Source organism: Urocitellus parryii, chromosome 7, assembly GCF_045843805.1.
Source record: "Urocitellus parryii isolate mUroPar1 chromosome 7, mUroPar1.hap1, whole genome shotgun sequence".
Classification (NCBI taxonomy): Eukaryota; Metazoa; Chordata; class Mammalia; order Rodentia; family Sciuridae; genus Urocitellus; species Urocitellus parryii.
This window is the reverse complement of record NC_135537.1, coordinates 57,823,260-57,848,913: the sequence shown is the minus strand read 5'-3', so window position 1 is coordinate 57,848,913 and position 25,654 is coordinate 57,823,260. Positions and strand designations below refer to the sequence as shown.

General features: G+C 35.7%; 1 protein-coding gene across 1 annotated transcript in view; it reads right to left on the bottom strand.

The window, feature by feature from the left end:
• Ube2w (ubiquitin conjugating enzyme E2 W) overlaps positions 1-25,654 on the bottom strand; it is a 56,072-nt gene that overhangs the window by 18,176 nt on the left and 12,242 nt on the right. Inside the window, exons 2-3 of the mRNA XM_026397310.2 lie at positions 13,337-13,428; positions 8,457-8,559 (exon numbers count right to left, since the gene is read on the bottom strand). Coding sequence (XP_026253095.2) covers positions 8,457-8,559; positions 13,337-13,428 — 195 coding nt within the window. The remainder of the gene's footprint in view (positions 1-8,456; positions 8,560-13,336; positions 13,429-25,654) is intronic.

Genomic DNA, 25,654 nt, shown 5'->3' with positions numbered 1-25,654 from the left:
GTTAAGACACTAATGACTAGGGTTCATTGTTCAACTTCTTGCTCTTCAGATGTCCTGAATTTTAGGCAATTTTAGGCAATAGAAATTGTTATTCAAGAAAGCTTGAACTGGGCATTGTTACACATGCCTGTAACCAGTGACTTGGGAGGCTGAGGCAGGAGCATTTCAAGTTCAAGGCCAATCATGGCAACTTAGTGAGACCCTATCTCAAAATAAAAAATGAGAAAGGGCTGGAGTGTAGCTCAGTGGTAAAGTGCCCCCTGGGGTTTAATCCTTAGTACCAAAAGAAAAAAAGAAAAGAACACAAGCTTGATCACCATTACATGAAAGAGAAGAACTATACTAAGTATAAAAGAAAGAATGAAGACACCATAAAAACAGGTTCTGGATCCCTGTAACAAAGAGGGGTCTGTATAAAGAAGGTGTAAATCGGAGGAAGGAATGAGGAGAAGAGTGATTATTCCTTTCCCCTACTACTTCTAAAAGTTTTAGACAAGGGAGGTATAACTTTGGCATTGCTCTTGACATCAATGAGACTTCAGGACCAAACAGAGTTCTCTTTACTGTTTAAATAAATATTCCTCATAATATTTCTAAAATATCTATAGTCTTTTCAACAGAACTTAGATTTGAAAAGTTTTAACAACAACTGTAACTGAGACACTTACAAAGTAATAAAGATGCACTTCAGATATACTTCTTTCAAATAAAAAATTTTGACAAAAGAAGGAGTACTTTATAGAAGGGACGAGCTCCTAATGTGGAGAAGGTAGAAAGGAAAAGCAAGAGTTAAGACACTAAGCTTGAGGCCTTTAAGTTTGGATGGAGACTGACTAAACATCCAATGCCTATTAAATAAATATCTACTTCTTTCACATTACAAGATTCTCTTTGATTAACCTTAAAATATCCTCCCAATCACTTCTATACTCCTTCATGTATCTATACATAAAAGTACAAGAGCATATGTGTTCACAAATATCCAAAAAGACAAAGTCCTTTCATGTCTTGCCCTATATGTTTCTTTTTTTTTAATTTAATTTTATTTTTTTAATTGGTTATTCAAAACATTACAAAGATTGCAGAATCACATCGGTTATACATCCACATTTTTACATAATGCCATAATAGTAACTGTTTTATTCTGCTACCTTTTCCTATCCTCTACTATCCCCCCTCCCCTCCCCTCCCATCTTCTCTCTTTACCCCATCTACTGTAATTCATTTCTCTCATTTTTTTCCCATTCCCCTCACAACCTATTATATGTAATTTTGTATAACAATGAGTTGCCCTATATGTTTCACATAAATTCTTTTGTGTCCTTTGAAACCCAGTTCACCATTTCAGGTAGGTTTCTTTATTTCCTTAGTCTTCTTAATTGGTCATTACTTTCCCTTTTGCTCCCAAAGCATAAAATTCACACTTAAATTTATTGTCCCTCATAGTTTTCTTTTACCTCCCCTTTATTCATATTCCTTAATTGCCAAAAGCCAAGTGCCAATGTCTAGGCTTGGCACAGAATCACGAGCCACCACACAGCTTTGTAGGTTCAAACAGCAATTCTTTATTCCCAAGCTCACACCAGCCTCCACACACGTTCAGGGGCAATTCCAATATGTCCGATCCCAAATCCTACTCCACGAGGCTTTTTGCAAATCCCATTTGAATCTCACGAGAACTCAACGGGAACAAGCAGCAGGAACACCCTAATCCCAGCAGTAATAATCTTCAACCTCAACTTCCCTAAAACTCCTATTGTCACGCCCTAAACCCAAGGACGGAGATACTTCCTGCAGGAATACACCCTAATCCTGGATCCACCCTGGTGATTGAGCAGGGTCATCTTTCTCAAACACACAAGCAAGGTCGCAGCAAATTTCCAAGGCAAGTCCATTTAACATGGGGTACACTGGCAAGGATTACGATGCGTCATACCTACTTGGTAATGGCCCTCAGCACTTAATCTATCAAAAAATCCCGTTTATACATTCTTTGAAATATGTCCAAACTGGACACGGTGGTGCACACCTGTAATCCCTGTGACTTGGGAGGCTGAGGCATGAGTTCTGCAAGTTCAAGGCCAACCTGAGCAATTTACCAGGATCCTCTCAAAAACAAACAAACAAAGGCTGGGGGTATAGCTCAGTGGCAGAATACCCCTGGGTTCAATGCCCAGCAACACAAAAATAAAAAAATCCAACTATGATCACTTTCCATAAATGCTACCCTTCTGGTGCAAGTCACCATTGATTCTCACTTTATTACTGCAATACTCTCTGTTTCCTCAACAGTTTATTTGCCAACAGGAAGACTGATCCTTTTAGTTTTAAATAGCATGTCTGTCATTCCTCTGCTCAACAATTTTCAAAGGCTTCCCCATTTTACTCAGAGGAGATCCAAATTCTTACAAAATATAAAAAATATCCAGTATACCACAACCTGTGATGAACCCTTTAGCCCAAATTATCTCTGACCTATGCCTTCTGTACTCACCTATTCCTTTTCTCTGGTTTTCTCTTTCACATGGCTTACTCAACTCTTTCAGATTTTTCCTCCAATGTTATCTTCTCAATGAAATCTTCCTAAAGGCTCTCACTCTTCTACTTTTTTCCCATTATTTTACTTTTTATTACCTGTTATTCCCAATAAGAACTAAAATCTACACAATGAGGAATTTGCTGTTGTTGTAGTTATTTTTTGAGACAAGGTCTTGCTGTGTTTTCAAGGGTGGCCTAGAAATCCAGAGCTCAAGTAATCTTCCCATCTCAGACAGTGAAATGCCAGGACTATGGGCATGTTCAACCATACCCAATTATTGTTGCAATTTTGGTCACCATTTAATCACCAGTACCTAGCACTGTGCCTGTCCCATGAGATGTGCTTAATAAATAGTTACAGAATAGATGAATAAATGCCCATCACCTATCTAAATATTTAACAGATTATTAGTCCCTTAAAGGCAGGTTCAGGCCTTTTTTTTAAATTTCCACATCCTCTTCAACCTAGCAAGTACAGAGAATGGTACTTGGCACATAAAGCATGCACATAATTTCCTGTATGGCTGATAATCAATGAACATTAATGGAAAAGGGTGATGAAAATCTGGTGTGTCTTTCCCTTTCCTTCTTTTTTTTTTCCTCCCAATAATGGAGTTTGAACACAGAGCCTTGCACACACTAAGCAAGTGTTGTATCACTAAGTTACATCTCTGGCTTTTTTTAATTTTTATTTTTTAAAAGAGAGAATTTTTTTAATACTTACTTTTTTAGTTTTCGGTGGACACAACAACTTTATTTTATTTTTTATGTGATGCTGAGGATCGAACCCAGTGCCCCGCGCATGCCAGGCGAGTGCGCTACCGCTTGAGCCACATCCCCAGCCTGGCTCTTTTTATTTAGAGACAGGTCCTCTCTAAGTTACCTAGGCTGGCCTCAAACTTGCGATCTTCCTGCCTCAGCCTCCCAGGTAGCTGAGATTACAGACATGTGCCACCATGCTCCATTCTTGTTATTTCTTTTAAAGCAAATGACCAAGCCAAACAAATTTTAGACAGAGAACAGGAAGATGAGATGCAATGTAAGAAAATAATCATAACCAGTGAGGAAAAAATCATAGTAATTTCACAATGAGATTGGTCTATTCCAGACAGGTTTTCTAAATCCTACTCTTATAACTCATGATAAATTCAGTAGTGATTCTACAAAAATATGAAAGACTAATTGACCTAACAAATGTCAATGCTGAGGCATTACATCAAGACCTTTGGTGAATGGGAAATTTTACTGCCCTAAAAGAATGGTTCTAACCACTTCCCCAGAGTAATGGACCTCTGCAAGTTTCAAGTTATAGGAAAAGTCTTGAAATCTATATGGACATCAAGCATTGATTGCTGGACCCACTATATTTATTTTAAAATCATACAGATGCTGAAATTAATAAAATGATCAAGTTAACTTTAAAAATTATTGGCCAGAATATTGTCACTGTCTCACTTAATGGATATTAGAATATACAATTTCTATGAGATGAGAGGGACTATAACATTAAATAATGTTAAAAAGGAATCCACTGGGCACAGTGGAGCAAACCTGTAATCCTAGCAGCTTGGGAGGCTAAGACAGGAGAATCCCAAATTCAAAGCCACCTCAGCAACTGCAAGGGGCTTAGCAACTCAGTGAGATCCCGTCTCTAAATAAAATACAACAGAGCTGCGGATGTGGCTCAGTGGTTGAGTACCCAGGTTCAATCCCCTGGTACCAAAAAAAAAAAAAAAAAGGAATCCATATATTCCAAAACAATGGGAACAACTGCCCTAAAGCTTTTCATGTTCCACATACAATCTTTCACATTCTAAGAGAAAATTACTGTAAGGTTAAATAGGCACTTTTCCCATGCTGGTACTTATACCTAGCTGGTAGTATGGCATGGAGGAGAGAAAAGACTTGAGATTGAAGTCTTGACTGTTTTACAACTAGGTATCAAACCATAAATGAGACACTTTACTTCTACAAGCTTCAAATTCTTCACTTAAAATAATGGACCTTCACTTAAAGAAAGAAAAGAATACCAAGAGAAGGGAGGAGGAATAGGAAAGATAGTGGGATGAATCTGACAGAACTTTTCGTACATATATGAATAGACCACAGTGAATCTTGATACCATGTGCACAAGACAGGGATCCTAATTAGAATTATACTTCATTTTGTCTGTGTGTGTGTGTGTGTTTGTGTATCAAAATACTTTTATTCTATCATGTATAATAAAATTTTTTTAAATGAGGCTGATTCTACCTCCCCTAAACACTTAAGAGCTGTTAGAAGAATAGAAATTAAATTATTAAGTGTATTTGTGACAGAATCATCATTCTATATAGTAAAATGCACAGAGGTAGTGTGCAGAAATGATTAAGTACTTACTGCCATAAATGAACCTGAATGCCAAGCTAAAGACTTTATTTCATAGAAAATAAAGAACCATAGAGAGATTTTACCGTAGTGGGTGAAAAAGGTGGGGAAAAAATGGAATGCAGGGTTCTGGTGGGGTATGTGTTTGTATATGAAAACTAATTAGATAATAATTAATACTTTCAAAGAAAGAAAGTATTAACTATTATCTAAGAAATAATAAAGAATGGATGTATAATATAAAGAACCAGAGGCTGTTCTAACAGTCCAACTGGAAGATAAAAACTTGGGCTTACAGCAATGATAATAAGAAATGAGCTTAGTCATTGCAAAAGGATTTGAAAAAGCACACATAAAAGGAGAAGGGAAGAATTTTATGTAAAGTAGATAAACAGTAACCCAAGAAAATATTTTGTTATTGAAAACGGTTCAGGTAAGATGTGTCAAATTTGAAATGTGTGGACATATTCAAGTATTTTATGTCCAAAAGGTATGAAATGAAACCTTAGAAAAGGTTGCAGTGTATAGGTAGGTATAAGTATGAAGCTAGGTATAAGTACCAGCATGGGAAAACTGCCTATTTAACCTTACAGTAATTTTCTCTTAGAATGTGAAAAGCTTTAGGGCAGTTGTTCCCATTGTTTTGGAATATATGGATTCCTTTTTTTTTTTTTTTTTTTTGGTACGAGAGATTGAACCCGGGTACTCACAGTAACTTGGGAGGCTAAGGTAGCAGAACTGCAAGCCTGAGGCTAGCTTCAGCAACTTACTGAGATCCTGAGATTCTGTCTCCAAAAAAGGGGGGGGGGTAGGGAGATGTAGCTCAGTGGCAAATCACCTCCGGGTTCAATCCATAGTACGAAAAGGAAAAGGAATGAAAAGTGTACCTAGAGGGACAGATCTGGAGTCAATTATTTAAGATGACCGAAGATGAAAGAAGAGTGAGAATAATAAGGGAGTGTTGAATAAAGAATCTGGAATATCAGAACAACAGGTAGAAGGTAAAATCAGAGGAAGAGGATAAAGGAAATATGAAAATGATAGAACTTATTATAAATGCTATAACTTACATAAATATTAAAAAATTAAAATAAAAATGTTTAAGATTGATATTTGACTTAGAACAAACTAAGAAGGGGCTGAGGTTGTGGCTCAGTGATAGAGCATTTGCTTTTCACTTGTGAGGCACTGAGTTCCATCCTCAGCACTACATATAAATAAATAAAGGTATTACATCCATCTACAACTAAAAACATTTAAAAAAAAAAAGAAGAAACTAAGGAGACAGTTTAGAGAACACTTTTTTAAATTTTATTTTTATAGAAACACATTTTCCTCTAATGAAAAATTCTGACTTCCCTTCTCCAATCTCCCTCTAGTTGAAAATGTCTTAAGTTCCTATGTCACACTGGTATTGAAATAAGAGTAGTTTGAAGGTGACAAGAGGATGGGTACCAGAAGACAAGAAAAAGTAATTTTTTGGAGAGAAGGAAGATGTTTGCTTTGGTTTTTATTATAGTCTACAGATGCCTCGAAGTCATGACAGCATGACTATACTTTCAATTTTTATAAAAATGGTAAAAATAAACATCAAAAGTCTTAACAGCTTTCTGTTCACAAAGAAACTTTAGAACTCAAGGAATCAGTGTTCATTTAATCCTATACCTTGAAACAATTTTTTTAAATATTTATTTTTTAGCTTTAGGTGGATACAATATCTTTATTTTATTTTCATATGATGCTGAGGATCAAACCCAGTGCCTCATGCATGCCAGGCAAGCACGCTACTACTTGAGCCATATCCCCGGCTCGGAAACAATTTTCTTAACAGCACAATACAATAACTGACTTCCATTTACTCTCTTACATGACCAATTAAAAAAAAAATCTTTGTGTGATATATTCTGTTGAAAGTAGCAATGAAATATAATTTTCCAGGGGTAGGGCTGTAGCTCAGTGGTGGAGCACTTGCCTTGCATGTGTGAGGCACTGGGTTCAATCTTAGCACCACACACAAATAAATAAAGGTATTACGCCCATCTACAACTAAAAAATATTAAAAACGAAAAAAAAGCAAGTATGATTTTCCTCAAAATAGCACATTTTAGTACCTAACAAGTTGAATTTCGGGTTATCTAGGAACTACTTCCTTTATTTAGTTCATTTCCCAGAACATCACATTAGTTAGCATATTAAAGAAAGTTGGCATTAAATCTTATTTTAGCCAGATCTCACAATCCTTAAATTTAAAAACTAAATATTTTATTATAGTAATACTCTGAAGAAAAAGTACTTCTAGTAACTCATTTATCCATCTTACCAAGCCACAAACCTGAAAGTCTCCCTTTCTCTAACCTCCAATTAATCACTGACCAATTAAATACTTCTTCTGCCATGAGGTCTTGCTTCACCTTGGGCCTAGAGCACGGTTGGCTGACTACTGACCTCTGAAACCATGAGCCAAAATAAACTTTCTCTTCTCTAAATTGTTCCTGTTAGGTATTTTGGTCTCACCAACACAAGGCTGACTAACAGACATCCAGCCTGAAGAAGGAACTTGATCAAGACTTAAATGAATTATTTTGTTGTCTACACTTGTAGACTAGTCAGCGTTCCAAGAATTCAGGCTTACAAGTTCCTGGCTCCAGGACCAGAGGATGCCCTTTATCCAAGGACTACCAAGATGACTCCAGCAGTGCTGAGTATCCCTCAACATGCTTGGGGACCTACTAATCAATCAGGGATACATTTTAAAAATTTCCAGAAAACCAAATGAATTGTGCTTAAAGCTTTATCAGTGGATATGTGATCTCAACTAGAGAAAGAAGAGGAAGAGATATCTGGAAATACACTTGACCCTCAGGATCCATGGGAGACTGGTTCTAAGACTTCCCGTGGACACATAAATCCACAGATTCTCAAGTCCATATATGAAACGGCACAGTGTTTTCATATAACTTGCACATATCCTCCCATACACTTTAAATCATCTCCATATTACTTATAATACTTAATACAAAGCTATATAAAAATAAATTAAAATGTTATTCTACTACCACCATACCTTGTCTAAGTATTAGGTCATTAACTGTGTCTCAAGTCATAATGATCAGATTTTGAGCTGATAAATACATATTTAACAACTGTTAATGTACTATGCTTTTGTAGACTACAAAGATAGCATGTCAATGTATAATCAAGGATACACTCCTTTCCAGTAGAGCACTTGCCTGTTTAACATGCTAGTCAATGACCCGATCTAGAAAAAAGTGCCCCCAATTAATATAAAATGCTAAATTCTCCCACAACTCAGAGTCTGGTTAGATTTCCAATCCCTTCTATGCTAAAATATATGGAAAATCACAAGGCAAGAAAACCCTGATCCCAATAAGTAAAATGTTGATAAGATATTTATTATATTACGAGTAAGATAATGAAAGAATGAATCCACTCACATATTTATAATGAGTTTCTACTTGGTCAAAAATTGCTATTCAGTATTTTGCTATAACATAAAAATACATTAGAATTTTAAAAAGCAAGGCAATTACCTGAGGAGAGTCAAAAGGATATCGACTACTAAATTTAAATAGAAGTTGAAATTTTTCCCCTTCATATAAGGTACCTGGTGCACCTTCCATGTCTACAATCCACCTAGAATAAAAAAGACAAATGTAAAACTTAAAATAAAAGGGACTAGAGTAAGAAAAGGAAAAGGAACACTGAGATGCCACCTACTGGGACTAGAGTCACTTTTATTATTATGATTATTTTATTTATTTATTTTTTTGGGTGGAGTTGTCTTTTTTGGAACTGGGCATCAAACCCAGGGCTTTGTAAATGCGATGCCTCTAAATGCCTCTAAACTACATCCCAGCCCTACTGAAGTCAATAAATTGCATTTTATCATCCTAACAACTTTATGAGTGGGTTTTTGATAACCCCTCCCTAACACCATTCTCTGACATTCCAGAGTTAAATACCTAAATCAAGGTCAGATGGCTAGTCAAGGACAGAGTCACATTTTAACCCATGACTGAAAAAACAAACACAAAAGCCTGTGTTATGCTCTTTCTACTAGATTTATACTAACTCACTTTTTTCCTAAGACCTTTTTTCTTCTTTTTTGGGTACTTGGGATTTAACCCAGGGGCACTTAACCACTGAGCTACATCCCAGCCCTTTTAATTTTTATTTTGAGACAGGGTCTCACAGAGTTGCTGAAGCTGGCCTTGAACTTATGATTCTCCAGTCTCAGTCTCCCAGGTTGCTGAGATTATGGAAATGCACCTTTCTGCCTGGCTGTTCAGAAGACTATTTCTAAAGTAACTTTACAGATAATTATAGATAACATCAAACTAGTCAACTGCCTTTCTGATGTCAATGTTAGAAGCAATGGGGGATGGAGGTAGCAACAATGAGCACAGAGAATTATGGCTTTAAATTTATTTTCTCATCAGTATTCTTAAAAAGACTGAATGGAGGAAAGTAAGCTGAGTTGAGATGAGTCTACTTAGTCTGATGACTGAAAGCCAAGTCTCTACAGTGACTTTTTTTTTTTTTTTAAAGAGAGAGTGAGAGAGGAGAGAGAGAGAATTTTTAATATTTATTTTTTAGTTCTCGGAGGACACAACATCTTTGTTGGTATGTGGTCCTGAGGATCGAACCCGGGCAGCACGCATTCCAGGCGAGCGCACTACCGCTTGAGCCACATCCCCAGCCCCCGACAGTGACTTCTCTTTATCTCTCACTGTTTTCGTTGTTTAATAAAACCCAGAAAAAAATTCTATGGGGTGCTGGGGTTGTGGCTCAGCGGCAGAGTGCTTGCCTCGCACATGTAAGGCGCTGGGTTCAATCCTTAGCACCACATAAAAATGATAAACAAAATAAAGATATTGCATCTGTCTATAACTAAAAAATATTTTTAAAAATTCTATGATATCTTTCCAACCTTAGTTTTCATATATAACAATAAATCTGTTTTTATTGATATAAGAATAACATAACACAAATACATTAATATATTAATATAAACCTTTTTTATTTATATTCTAAATACTACCTCTTTTTTTAATAACTATTTTTTTTTCTGATTGTATATAAAGTAAATTCACACCAATTCGTGTCTTCATACATGTACTCATCACATTCCACAATCATTTCTCAGTACCATATGTGGTACTGAGGATAGAACCCAATGCCTGACACATGTGAGGTAAGCACTCTAACACTGAACCACAACCCCACCCCCTACTACCTCTTTTTTTTTTTTTTTTTTTTTTTTAAGGAGGGAAGAGGAAATAAAGATGGCAAAGACGATAGGGCAGTTGTAAAAAGAAAAAGTGAACTGATGTCATTAAGAATAAGTTCCTAACTAGAGAGACACAGGAGTATACTCCTGCAATCCCAGCAACTGGGAAGGTTGAGGCAGAAGGATCCTAAGTCTAAGGCCGTCTGGGAAACTTACTGAGACCCTGTCTCAAAAAATAAGGATTGGAGATGTGGTTCAGTAGCTGAGTGCCCCTGGGTTCATCCACACACACACACACACAAAATGAGTTCCTAATTATAGCTCTGTCATGTATTATTTATTGTAATCAGTCAACTCCTTTTTCCCCCCCCCCATATATTTTATTGGTACATTATCCTTACACATAATCATAGGATTTGGGGGCTGAGGATGTGGCTCAAGTGGTAGAGCGCTCGCCTAGTATGCATGAAGCACTGGGTTCGATTCTCAGCACCACATAAAAACAAAGATATTGTGTCCACCTAAAACTAAAAAATAAATAATAATTAAAAAAGATCAGTAGTTATCACAGTAAAAGTCAGAAGATTTACTACTCTTTAAAAAAATATCATAGGATTTGTTGTTACATATTTGTACATGCATGGCCAATCTCTTTAACCTTATGCTTGTCAGGTATACAAGTATTTCAAATAAAAGAAGAGAACACATCACTAGGGTTATAGTCATTAGCCACATGGTATGAACTTTGGAGTATATAAAATAGTAAATATGCCTATTCTCTGAAAGAAATCAGCTAAAGCATATAAACTCTTAAGAACATGGATATTCATTTTCAGAATGAATGCTGAATACCTGAACTATAAAAGAGACATTTAGCTCAGTATTATTAGGATTAAAAATAACAACAAATATACAAAACAAAACCAAAATTAGCACATTCATAACATCAGAACTGGTACACAGTAAATTAGATGCAATGCAAAAGTTATGTACAGCCGGGTGCGGTGGTGCACACCTATAATCCCAGTGGCTCAGGAGGCTGAGGCAGGAGGATCATGAGTTCAGAACCAGCCTCAGCAACTTAGTGAGACTGCCTCTAAATAAAAAGTAAAAAAATAAAAAGGGATGGGGATGTGGTTCAGTGGTTAAGCACCCCTGGGTTCAATTCTCAGTACAAAAAAAAAAAAAAAAGCCCTGTAATAAAACAAAAAACTTGCTGCAGCCTCAGTCATAGAGCCCTTGTGTGATACTCTGTATTCTATCTCCAGCACAGCAAAAAGGAAAATAAAACTATTCTCTTTATGAAATAGGATGATCTTAGTCTTCAAAATTCTCTTTATCCACTCCCCATGTCTATTAGGCAGAGTTATTGCAATGAAAAATTAGAAAACTTTCTGGTGCTCTTTCATTCTTTATATAAAACAATTTTTAGGACACACAATGTACCATAAATTTACTTGTGATTTAAATTTACTTTTTAAATAATATCTAAGCAAATATGCACTAATCAGGTAATATCTGTACATGCCAGGTGAAAGGCCATGTACGATTTTGTACATAATTTTGTCTATGGAAATTTTAATAACTTTTTACTAATTTATAAATGACATGTTCGTTATGGAAAATTTAGGAAAAAATAAGTATAATCACACTAGATAACTATTAAAGTTTTTTTGATAAATTTCATTCTAATCATTTTGCAGTTTTCTATTTTCTACATCATTGATGCCTACATAAAATGAAATCCAGTAGCTACACTATGTGCATTTATATAAATTGAAACCATGAGTGTTTACGATTCCCAATTATGAGCATAGGCTTGGAGTAAGAATGCAATGGGAGAGCATTCTATTCTTTTAGTCTCAGCACTTAAATCTGTGTGAATACCTATTAATCTGTAACATTTAAACATTAGAATTTGGTATTTCTCCACATATATGGCTCCTAATCAAAGAAAGAGCTACCCTACACTGGAAGGAAAATTGGCTTTGGTGGAATAAGACAGGATACATGTCAATACACCCTAAGAAATTTTCAAAAGTAATCATGACTACCCAAAACTTTGCCTAACATGCTGACAAGACTATAACTCAAGTAATGTTCTTGCACTGCACTATAAACCCTTTCTATATTATCAACATTTACATTGTTTCTAAGTTATCCTCCAAATTAGAAATATTGACAAGAGTTATAAGTCAAAAATTTTTTTCTATATCCCTGTTCCTCAGAGAAGTGATGCATTTTACTAGATCTAACAGTATTACATGCATTTTTTAAAAAGGATTTTTGTGTTTGTTTGTTGCTTTATAGACACAACCCAGAAACCAAATCAGCTGGGCATGGTGATGCATGCCTGTAAACCCAGCAGCTCAGGAGGCTGAGGCAGGAGGATCAAGAGTTCAAAGCCAGCCTCAGCAAAAGTGAGGCACTAAAGCAAGTCAGTAAGACTCTGTCTCTAAATGAAATACAAAATAGGGATGGATATGTGGCTCAGTAGTTGAGTGTCCCAGAGTTCAATCTCCAGTACCCTCCAAAAAAAACCCCAAATCAAAGATTTTGTTAAAAAAAAAAAAAAAAAAAAAGGGAGCTGGGGGTATAGCTTAGTGGTAGAGTGCCTGCCTAGTATGAATGAGGCCCTGGGTTCAGTCAAGCCCCAGCACTGCAAAAGAAGAAAAGAAAAAGTTTTACAAATTATGTAACCATATGTATATTGTGACATAATATGTAAAACAAAACTGATTAGGTATTTAAATGCATGGAATAAAGTTTGCTTATCTTGTTAAGAGAATGGGATAAATAAAAATAATTTGATATTTTTAAAAGCTATTATAGCTGGGCATAGTGGCACATGCCTATAATCCCAGGGGTTCGGGAGGTTAAGGCAGGAAGATCATAAGTTCAAGATCAGCCTCAGAAATCTAGTGAAGCCCTAAGCAACAAAACAACAACACAAAAGGGCTGGAAATGTAGCTTACTGGTAAAGTGCCCTGGGTTAAATTTCCAAGACTAAAAGAAAAAGTATATATTCATATACCATAATAACAATAAAAAAAAGTACTTTAAAATTTAAGTACTGGGCTGGGGATATAGCTCAGTTGGCAAAGTGCTTGCCTTGCATCCACAAGGCCCTGGGTTCAATCCTCAGCACCACAAAAAATAAAATAAAATTTAAATACTTACTGTGTAATTGAATTTTGAACACTCTTTTCATTTAAAGTCATCCCAGGAGGTGGGTCATTTTGCAAAGCCAACAATTCTTTCTGTAGTCGTTTCTAGAAAAGATTATCAATAGCAATTTGTATTTTATTTTTAACAATATAATTTCTTTCTAGTTATACAGTCTGAAATTACTGATCAAATTTCCTCCAAATGTTCATATATCATCTTTACAAAACCCTTATATCTTCTATATATCTTATACATACCTAATTCTCAAAACCTGAATGGTTTGCCCTGCAATTCATAATCTAATGTCAGAATATTTCAACACCAATGCTGTGAAGTTCTGAAGAGCAGTTACTTATAAAAACATCAATTCCATAGCTACTCTATGAAAATTATAGTTTTAACAGTCTAGATATTCTCCATAATTTTCAAAGAATATATCATCTCAGACAAGCTTTCCAGAGAAACATTAAACTTCTTGTAAAAAAAAAAACTTTTGAAAAATTTAAAAATTATTTATGATCAAATAGCCATAATTATTTTCTTAAATAGGATCATTTGCACATAATCTTCTGATTGTTATGTTGTTTACTACACAACATTAGAATATAACATATCTAATGGCACAGATATGGAATATGGATTTTGCATTCTCATTTGTATAGTTTTCACTGTGTATCTCTTCCCTCGATATCATTAATAAACATACTTCTTCAGTGTATACCAAAGCAAAAAAACAAAAACCTCATCAGTCCATAGGTTGTGGGTTGAAAGTTCACTTTCAAACTTGAACTGAAATAACAGCAGTGGGGATACAGTTCAATATCAGAGTGCTTGTATAGTATGTGCAAGACCCAGCATTAAATCCCCAGCACTGGGGAAAAACAAAACCAACAACAAATAACCAAAGTTATTACAATCAATTTTGTGTATGATTATAAATACTCTAATTTTTCCCCCAGTATGGGGGGATTGAATCCAGGACCTCTCACATGCTAGGCACGTGCTCTCTCACTGGGAGATACTTTCCCAGCTCTTTTTACCTTTTATTTTGAGACAGGGTCATGATATGTTGCCCAGGCTATCCCTGAACTTAGACCCTCCTGCTTCAGCCTTCTAAGTAGCTGGGTTTACAAGTGTAAATTCTTGGAGTAAACAGAACAACCAAGCATAAATATCTGTTCATAATTCAGAGTTCTCTCCTTAATAACACCTGTAATCACAGTAGTTTGGAAGGTTCAGGGAGAAGGATCGCAAGTTAGAGGCCAACTTCGTGAGATACTGCCTTAAAATAAAGAATTAAAAGGACTAGGGATGTAGCTCAGTGGTGAAGTACCTCTGGGTTCAATTCCTAGTATAAAACAAACTGGCTTCTGCTTTTTTTTTTTTGACAATTAAATATTATAACCAATATAGTAATGTTTCTATGTCTTTTTGATTCATGGCATCTATAAAGTGCTTATAGTCATTTTGATAGCACAACAGATAAAATTTTGATTATATAAAAATATAAAAATCTGCCTGAATAAGGAGGCAAAATATTTGCAACAAATTTCTACACTTGAACAAGGGTTTTAACGGGTTCTACTAATGTTAACAAATATGCAATCAAGTACTGCAATCAAGTAAACTTTAAAAAAGAACCCGTCCCAATATGGAATGCATCTCTGAGAAACCTTACTTCAATGATCATATTGAATGGGGAATATTTCTATGGAAATCCTCCAAATTATGAGAACTTTACTTTAAAAAGAAAGACATTATATACTAATCAGTCAGTTTCCCTCAACTTGAAATGCTGATGCTTTCCAAACATAAACTCATAATGTAAAACCAAGTTTGAATATAAAAAATGTTGCCTTAGGCACAATCATGAAATGAAGATATACTGAATTAATATAAAGGTCAACAGTTTCAAAAATATTTTTTAGTCATAGATGGACACAATATCTTTATTTTTATTTATTTATTTTTATGCGGTGCTAAGGATTCAACCCAGGGCCTCCCATGCATGTGAGGCAAATGCTTTACCACTGAGCTACAAACCCAGCCCAAGATGAACATTTTTAAGTTATCAAAAAATATAAAAATAAATGTTAGTAACATGGATAATGGGCTCATAAGCCCATATGACCCTTTAGTAAGTAGTTCTGGCAGTTTGATATCTTTATTTTTACTTGTTTTAACTGTCATCGGTTTAGTCACTTGTCAGTGACTGTTTTTCTTTTTTCCTTTTTTGTTGTTTCCCTGTTCCCAACCCCTGCCCTCACTTAATGAATACATCTATTTATTTTAGTAAATAAACGCATTATTTTGGTGCAACAAACCTTATCTCCAGTGATGGCATTAATACTAGATAACATTTATTGCTTTATATGATTTTAAACTATATTATACTGCCTCACTGAAACTAACTAAGAAAATTAGAAACAGTCAATTCTTCATAAAATGAAAAGCACCAACCACCAACAGTTTCACAACCACAATCTGTTTAGCAATGTTAAACCACATTTTAATCTTCAGTTTCTGATTATTCTCATCAATGCAATAGTTCAGACAGCTGAGGATGACAGGTTGTCAACAAAGTACTGCTGTAACTGTTTAACAATTAGTGATTTAGCAAGACGCTGTCTCAAAATAAAAATAAAGGTCTGGGGTTGCAGCTCCATTTGCCTAGCACATGAGAGGGTTCTATCCTCAGCGCATTAAAAAAAAAAAAAAAAGGATATTGTGCCATCTACAACTAAAATTATTTAAAAATAAATAGGTAAATAAAAGAGCCGGGAATGTGGCTCAGTGGTAGAGGTCTCTGGGTTCAATTTCCAGTACCACAAAATAAATTGAAAAAGCAAGCTATGTATTTTCAATAACATCCTAAAAAGCTCTTTCATTCTAAACTAGTCCAGCTTCTAAATCATATCTTTGATGAAGATCAGTTCATGAGGGCTTCCAAGTACCAATTTCTTATGGAATATTCAGACTGATAGCTAAAAACAACAGAATCTACCAGAGCAGAAGAATGACTGTTTAATTCAACTGAGGAGTGGTATGCATACTACCATGAAACCAACATATGTGCCTTAAACCATCCTGGCTCCAAGAACCAGAGCTTACAACTCCAGAATCAAACCTTAATTTCTCAAGGTACAACAAAAACATATTTGGTGTTCTGGAAATTACACTTCAAATAAAATATTTAAGTTACCTAGAAACCTTGACTCAGAGTGAAATAAAATAACAGTTTTCTGCCATCTATTTTTCTCCCCTTCATCCTTGTATTTCATTCCACAGATGAAAAGCAATAATCAGTACAAAATCTGATAGAGTTGACGTTTAATTTATGCTAAACTTTTTTTTGGAAGAATATTTAAATATTTTCTTCTAAAGATACATTTTTTGTTTGTTTGTACTGAGGATTGAACTGAGGGATACTCAACCACCAAGCCACATCTTCAGTCCTATTTTGTATTTTGAGAGCATCTCACTGAGTTGCTTAGCGCCTCATCAGGCTGGCTTTGAACTCGATCCTCCTGAGCCACTGGGATTATAGGCGTGCACCATTGCACGCACTGGCTAATTTTTTTTTTTTTTTTTACTTTCTATATTTTGCTAGGCTACTGTTAAAATCTGGATTTAGAATGCTTCCCAAAGGCTCCTATGTTGAAGGCTTGGTCCCCAAGCTGCCACAAAGTGAACAGCTTTGCTCTACCACACCCTCCTGGCCATGGTGTTCTGCCTCAACACAGGCCCAGAAACAATAGAACCAATTAAGTGACCACGGACTTAAACCTCTGAAACTGTGAACCAAAATAAATCTCTTTTACTCTTTCTCAGATATTCTGTCACAGTGACAGAAAGATGATTAATACAGCCACCTACAGAGATTTTGGTAAACATCAATAAATAATTTACTCAAGCAAATAAAATGTCAAAAAAAATCACAAAATATGCTACGGAGTAGAAAATGTAGATGCGTACAGACAGGGCGTGTTACACAACAAGCCTTAAATAATAAGTATGCAAAATAAAATGATAGACGGTACTGTCCTCAGAAAGAAAAATACTGGTTTGACCTACAAATTGAACTGCAAATCTTTCACAAGAGACAAGAATTAGATGTGAGTATACTAGGATATTATTTGTTCAAAATGTAGGCAAAATGAAAACCTAAAAAAGTATAAATTAGGTGCTAGAGGGGTATACTGTGGTCTGAATGTTTGTGTCCCTCCAAAATCCAAGTTGAAATCTCTGATGTGTTGGTATAAAAAGAGGTGGGACCTTTGGGAGGTCACTAGGTCACAAGGGTGCAGTCTATATGAGTGGGATTAGTGCCCTATGAAAGTGGCCTGCAGAAACTTCTTTCTCCCTTTCCCCAAGTAAGGACACAGCTAGAAGGTGCTGCCTATGTGGAACAGGCCTTCACCAACACCAAATCTGCCATGTCTTGAACTTGTACTTTCCAGCCTCCATAACAGTCAGGAATAAATTTCCGTTTTTTATGAACTACCTAGTCTAAGGTATTTTGTTATAACAGCCCAATAGAATATATTTAATTGGAAAACTCAATTTCTGGTTTCAAAAAGTATATATGTAACTTCAGATGATAATAATCTATATCTTAATATTTTCATAATTAAACATCAACCTCACATTGATATTTATTTATTCACTCATTTATTTGGCACTAGGGACTAAACCCAGGGATGCTTTACCTCTGAGCTGCTACATCCCCAGCCCTTATTATTTATTCATTTATTTTTTTGATACCAGAGATTGAACTGAGGGACACTTGACCACTGAGCCACATCCCCAACCCTATTTTCTATTTTATTTAGAGACAGGGTCTCACTTTGCTTAGCACCTCGCTTTTTACTGAGGCTGGCTTTGAACTGTGATCTTCCTGTCTCAGCCTCCCAAACCGCTAGGATTATAGGCGTGAGCCACTTGCCCAGCCCAGCCCTTTTTATTTTGAGACAGGGTCTCATTCAGTTGCTGAAGCTGGCATTAAACTTGCAATCCTCCTGCCTCAGGATCCCGAGTCACTCAGATTATGTATGACATGCACCCCCCCTTAAATTGTTGTTGAAGCATAGAATGAATGGTCTAGAAAATATAACAATAACTTGAAAAGTTTTAAGTTCTAAATAAACAGGGTGGCATTAAAATTCAGAGATGAGGGCTGAGGTTGTGGCTCAGTGGTAAAGCACTTGCCTCACACATATGAGGTCCTAAGTATGATCCTCAGCACTGCGTAGAAATAAATAAACAAATAAAGGTATTGTGTCCATCCACCAAAAGAAAAAAGAAAAAAAATTACAGATGACAAAAAAAGAATGATTATCCTAGAAGAGTGTATTCCAACCAACTTCATAAAAAAGCAAATAAAAATATTATCTAACCTTGTATTAACTTTATCTGCTTTAAGGGAATTGTTAATTTTTATTTTTGCTTTTTCATTTTTTTCTGTCCTGGGGATTGGACCCAGGGGTGTTTTACGAATGAGCTATATCCCCGACACTTTTAATTTATTTAAAATTTTGAGACAGGGTCTCATTAAGTTGCTAAGTTGCTCAAACTTGTGGTTGGTTCTCCTGCCTTAGTTTTTTTTAGTTTTCAGAGTCACTGGAATTACTCATGTGCACTACAACACCTGGCAAGGGAAATTTTTTAAAAAAACAAACTCATGGATGCTCTCCAGACTTTATTAATGAAAACTCCCTTCTAAGCAACAGTTCTATGCAAACTATCAGCTTATTTTTCCATTTTCAGCCAATAAGTCAAAACAAAATAAAAACAATGCATATTCTCCGTCACTACAGCATCTGGTTCTTAAGTCCAAGATACAAAATACTTTTTCCCCTTCTCAAAAATCTTCTTATCCTTCTCTTATGAAACTCATGTCTTATTAACTCACCTAGAATCCTGTTCTCATAATAATCAATTTGGTTTCTAATAACTTCACTCTTTCCCATTTCATAACCCCTCCCAATGGTCGCCAACTGGGTCTCTTCTCCTTTAAAACAAAGTCCGAATTTGTCTTCTATCTCCCTCCACTTCTTTTCATGGTCCAATTCCTTGAACTCAGCCAACATCCCCTGCACTTCCACCTCCTGCTCCATTACATTCATTTAAACATCAATCCCTACAAGCTTCTCAGGGCTCAATGCCACTTGCTCATCAAATCTACTGGGGTTTCATTGTACTTCTTACCACTTATCTTTCATGCAATGACCTTTTCCCCTTTGACTCTGTTATATCAAACTTGGTTCTCTTCTTATTTCTTCTATACTTATGTTTTACTTGCTAGTCCGTCTTCCTTGAAGGGACCCCTAAAGCAAAACTGTTTTCTACCATTTTTTTCCCTCTGTGAATTTAAATTCACTGCCATCAAGTATTTCAAGAGCTAGAAAAATATTGATTCCATGATCTAGTAATACTGTTCTTGAAAATTTATTCTAAAGAAAGACATAAAATTGGGGGAGGCAGCAAACACATAGGTTTAAATACAAAAAACTGGAAACAAAAGGGATATAGCTAATTAGACCATGGCATATTTCTAAAGTAAATATTTAAACTCAACTCTATGCCCAAAGGCAGTTTCCAATTATTTTATTTTTTAAGTTCTGGGCTTAAAAAAAAACCTAGAAGAGATTACTCCTTTGGATAGAGAATAGCCCCAAAGGAACACATATCTAGGGATTTGTAATTAATCGAATATTACTATTAGAGAATTATTTTATGTTTTTTTATTTTATTTTTGGTACCAAGGATTGAACCCAGGGGTGTTCAACTGCATATCCAGCCTGTTTTGTTGTTTTGTTTTGTTTTTGGAGACAGGATCTCACTAAGTTGCTGAAGCTGGTTTTGAACTTGCAATCCTCTTGCCTTGGCATCCTGAACTGCTAGATTACAGACATGCAACACTGTGCTCACGTTATTCTATACATTTTTTAAAATTTTATTTAAATATTTTTTTAGCTGTAGAATGGACACAAAATATCTTTATTTATTTTTATGTGATGCTGAGGATCAACAAGTACCTCACACACGCGAGGAAAGCACTTTACTACTGAGCAACAGTCCCAGCCCATTTCTATACATTTTTAATGTTCTGCATTCTTATTGCCATTTTTATTGTTCCAAGGTCAATATTTTCCAGTGAACTGAAAATCTAGTTTTATAATGAACTCATGATATGTAAAATTGATAGTATAATTTCTTTGAGAGCATTTCTATTCTGTCAAGTAGTTTTAAAACAAGCTGGGAAAAAATGAATTACAAATACTTTTAGAGGGATTAATTACTGGAGCCTTTTGTGAACTGCAAACCATAAGTTTCCTATGGGAATTTAGGAAAGTTACTCTGGACCTGTATTTTTCACTAATAGAAAAAAAGACTAAATATTCTCTGAAGTTCATTTAGAGAGGTGTGGAAGCACATGGCTATCTATAATCCCAGCAAACTCAGGAGGCTGAGGCAGGAGTACCACAAATTCAAGGTCAGCCATAACAGCTTAGTGAAACCATTTCAAAATTAAAAATTACAAGTACTGCTGGTGTAGAACATCCCTGGGTTCAATCTGAAGCACAAAACAAAATCTACAAAGTACCTTTCAGATCAAAAACTTCACAATCTTCGGCTGTTGCTGGAGCTCAACGGTAGACCGCTTCCCTAGCATGCAGGAGGCACTGGGTTTGATCCTCAGCACCACATTTTAAAATAAATAAATAAAGGTATTGTGTCCATCCATCACTAAATTTTTTTAATTAAAAAAAAACTTCAGAATCCAGATTATTCTACCTGTAACAAACTTAAGCTACACCAGGTTCCTGTACATGCTGTTCAGTCAATTTAATTATATACACCTATAATTACTTTCCTGTAGTTCCAAAAATTTATATATATTTGTCATCACAATTTTAGTACTTTTCTATATTATCTTAAATATCTTGTATAATATTATCAAATGCTAGTATTATTTCTGCATATCCATCTCACTACAGAAATATATTTGTTTCAAGTGTATTCAAAAAAATTAATAATAAAACGCTGGCTTTAGTAGTTAAACCAATGAGCAAATTACTACTATGAAACCCTGTAAGTTCATAACTCATGACATCATTGTCTAAAGTTAACAAAATTATCATTTTTAATTAAAAACAATAAAGGAAAAGCTACTTAATATAATTTTCCCCTTTTTCTTGCTACCTTTGCCCATTTAGATACTATGTATTTCTAAACACTGTTTACATTTTATATCAGCAGGAATAAAAGCTTTAAATGAACCAGTAAACCTTACTGATTCCAGGTTAGTTACTTTGTTAAACCCAAATATCTGCTTAATAAAAAGACAATTTGGGCAAATATACTCAAGGGATATAGGTGATTTATTTTTTCCTCCATCTGCTGAGATTTGCCATCCTGTGATTTTAGGGATTTGCTGTATTGGTACTTTCTTTTTTTTTTTTTTTCCTATTGGAGACTGAACCCAAGAGCACTTTACCACTGAACTACAACCCAAGTCCTTTAAAAAATTATTTATTAGTGCATTATAATTATATAACATTGGGGTATAACATTTTGAGATAATTATACAAGCAAGGAATATAATTTGCTCCACTTAAGTCTTATCAGTACTTCCCCTTTCTCCTTGCCTCTATTCTCCAGTCTTTCTTCTAAACCCTTTTTAATTTTTCTATTTTGAAACAGAGTCTCAATAAACAGGGTCCAGGATGGGCTAAAACTTGCAAACTTCCTCTGTTAAATCTTTCTACTTGCTAGGATTATAGGTGTGTGCTACCACATCTGCCTGCATTCAGTACTTTTGCCTGACAACAGAGGGTGGACACATTCAAATTCCAGCTAATCATGAATTTAGTAAGTAAAGGTGGGGGGAGACCACATTTAATGTGTGAAGATTCCCCCCCCCCCCAGGATTAAACCCACAGCCTCACCAATGCTAGGCAAGTAAGCTCTACTACTCAGCAATATGCTCAGCACAGTTGTTTTTTCTTTTCTTTTTTTTTAATCCCTCCCACCCACCCCAAATCTTTTATTTTCTACTTTGAGAGAGAGTCTCACTAAATTTCCCAGGCTGGTCTTTAATTTTTGAACCTCCTGCCTTGGCCTCCCTAGAAATTAGAAATACAGGCCTGGGCCACCATTATGTGCAAAGACAATGGTAAAATGCTTAATTCTTGTAGTAAGTTTGGGGGTGTAGCTAGCCCAGTGATAAAGCACTTGCCTAGCATAGAGGAGGTGAGTCACTAGGAACATGCCAGATTGGAAAGATTCATTTTCCTTGTGGCCCCTTCCCCTTCTCTGCTTCCTGGTTGCCACGAATGGAGCAGTACTCCTCCACCAGGCCCTTCCACCATGATGCTCTGCCTCACTAGGCCCAGACCAATGAACTCAAGTCTACTGTGAAAGAAACTTCTGGAACCATAAGCCAAAAAAACTTTCCCTTATCTGAGTGCCTATAATCACAGTGACGCGGGAAGTTGAGGTGCTAAGCAACTCAGTGAGACCCTGTTTCTAAATAAAATAGCTGGGGGTGTGGCTCAGTGGTTGAGTGCCCCTGAGTTCAATCCCTCATACTACCCCACCCTGCCCCCCCCAAAAAAAAAACTCTTTCCTTTCCCAAGTTGTTTTTGTCTGGTATTTTGACCACAGTGATGAAAGCTGACTAAACAATAAAAAAAAAACCTGACTCTCAGAGGCTTTAATGAGCAAATAATAAGTTCAGTGTATATCTTAGAATGGGAGATGGAAGGATTAGGGATTCCTAAGGGGAAGGGAAGGGGGCATGAGGGAGAGGAAGGGAGTGAGCATGAGGATAGGAAAGATGGTGGAATGAGATGGACATCATTACCTTAATTACATGTATGAAGACACAAATGGTACAACTCTACTTTGTGTACAGTGATATAAGTATGCTCTATATGTATAATATGAATTGTAATATATTCTGCTATCATATGTAACAAATTAGAATAAAAAATTAAAATCAAATAGCCCTAATGAAAGGTCAAAATACTTTAAAAAGGGGGGGTGGGGTGGGGGTGGTGGTGGAGGGAGACTAACATTTCAATTACTGGAAAGGACTATTCATTTTTTAATACAGAGCTTCTAAGATTATTTTCAAAATAAAGTTTTTATTCATATTCAACTCCAAAGATTAATTCTATAAAATAATTTCTAAGTTTGCAGAGGTACAATTTCTTGGCCGAGAAGAATCACCCATTTCCTAACACACTGATCACCAACAGTCACACCTTAACGTACTTGGTATACACTAATGCTGCTCCATTAAAAAAGTCACATGGCAGATATTGTTTCTTTCTACAACATAGTCAAACAAGAAATTTCAGTCAAGTAGATAAGACAGTCAAATGGTGCTCTGAAATATAGGCTTGGGAAATAGATGGTCTTTTAAAAAAAAAAAAATTTAGATGTTGAAGGACCATTTTATTTATTTATATGGGGTGCTGAGACTCAAACCCAGTGCCTCACACATGCTAGGCAAGCACTCTACCACTGAGCCACAACCCCAGCCCCGGAAATAGATGGTCTTTTATAGGACTATAATTATGTAGAAAGTCAAACATATATATGAACATTTCCACAGCCTTAAATTTGTTTCTTGAAGGTCCTTCAGAGAATTAAACTTTAATCTGATCTCAAAACATACTACATAGTTATAGTAACAAAACCAGCATGATATTGGTATCAAAATAGACAAGAAAACCAATGGAATAGAAGACAGAGACAAATGCACACATATAATCATCTCATACTAGACAAAGGCACCAAAAACATGCATTGGAGAAGACAGCCTCTTCAACAAATGGTGCTGGGAAAACTGGAAAGCCACAGGCAACAAAATGAAACTAAACTCCTATCTCTCACCATGCACAAAACTTAACTCAAAGTGGATCAAGGACTTAGGAATTAGACCAGAGACCCTATGCCTAATAGAAGAAAAAGTAGGCCCAAATCTTCATTATGTCCAATTAGGCCCCGACTTCCTTAACAAGACTCCTAAAGCACAAGAAATAAAATCAAGAATCTATAAATGGGATGGATTCAAACTAAAAAGCTTCTTCTCAGTGAAAGAAACAATGAGATGAAGATAGAGCCCACATTTTGGGAGCAAATTCTGCCATACTCACATCAGATAGAGCAGGAATCTCCAAGAAATATAAAGAAAGAACTCCAAGAACTTAACAAAAAAACAAACAATCCAATCATTAAATGGGCTAAAGAGCTGAACAGACAATTCTCAGAAGAAATACAAACGATCCACAAATATGTAAAAATATGTTCAACATCTCTAGTAATTAGAGAAATGCAACTCAAAACTAAGTTTTCGTCTCATTCCAGTCAATGGCAGTTATCAGAGAATACAAGAAACAGTAAGTGTTGGAGAGATGTGTGGGAAAAGGAACACTAATTCATTGCTGGTGGGACTGCAAATTGGTGCAACCAATCTGGAAAGCAGTGTGGCGATTCCTTAAAAAATGTGGAATGGATCCACCATTTGACCTAGCTATCCCACTTCTTGGACTATACCTAAAGACTTAAAAACAGCACACTACAGTAATGCAGCCACTTCAATGTTTATAGCAGCACAATTCGCAATTGCTAAACTGTGGAAGCAACCTAGATGCCCTTCAATAGATGAATGGATAAAGAAACTCTAGTACATATATACAATGGAATATTACTCAGCATTAAGAGAATAAAATTATGACATTTGCAGGTAATTGGGTGGAGATGGAGAATATCATACTAAGTGAAATAAGCCAATCTCAAAAAAAACAGGGGATGAATGTTTTCTCATAGACAAGTGGATGCTAATCCATATTGTGGGGGGGGTGCATAGGATAAGTGGAGGAGCTTTGAATGGAGCATAGAAGAAGAGGGGAGAGGGCAAAAGGGTAGGAAAGATGGTGGAATGAGACGAACATCATTACCCTAGGTAAGATATGATTGCACGAATGGTGTGACTCTACTTCATGCACAACCAGAAATGAAAAATTCTCCAAGTGCTTTCCACTATCTCATATAACTGATTAGAATAATAATAATAAAAAGTTCAACACCAAAATATATATATATATACACACAAAATACAATTTTGAGGCTTTACTTTTTAAGAAGCTTGACTGGTTAGAGCATCATCGACATTGGTGATCAACTCCACTTTTTGCCTCTTGATAGAGGTTGGGAGGGTGGGGCTGAAAATTCCAGCCCTATGTATATGGAGAAAAGATAGCCTTTAGCCTTTTAAACAAATGGTGCTGGGAAAATTGGATATCCACATGTACAAGA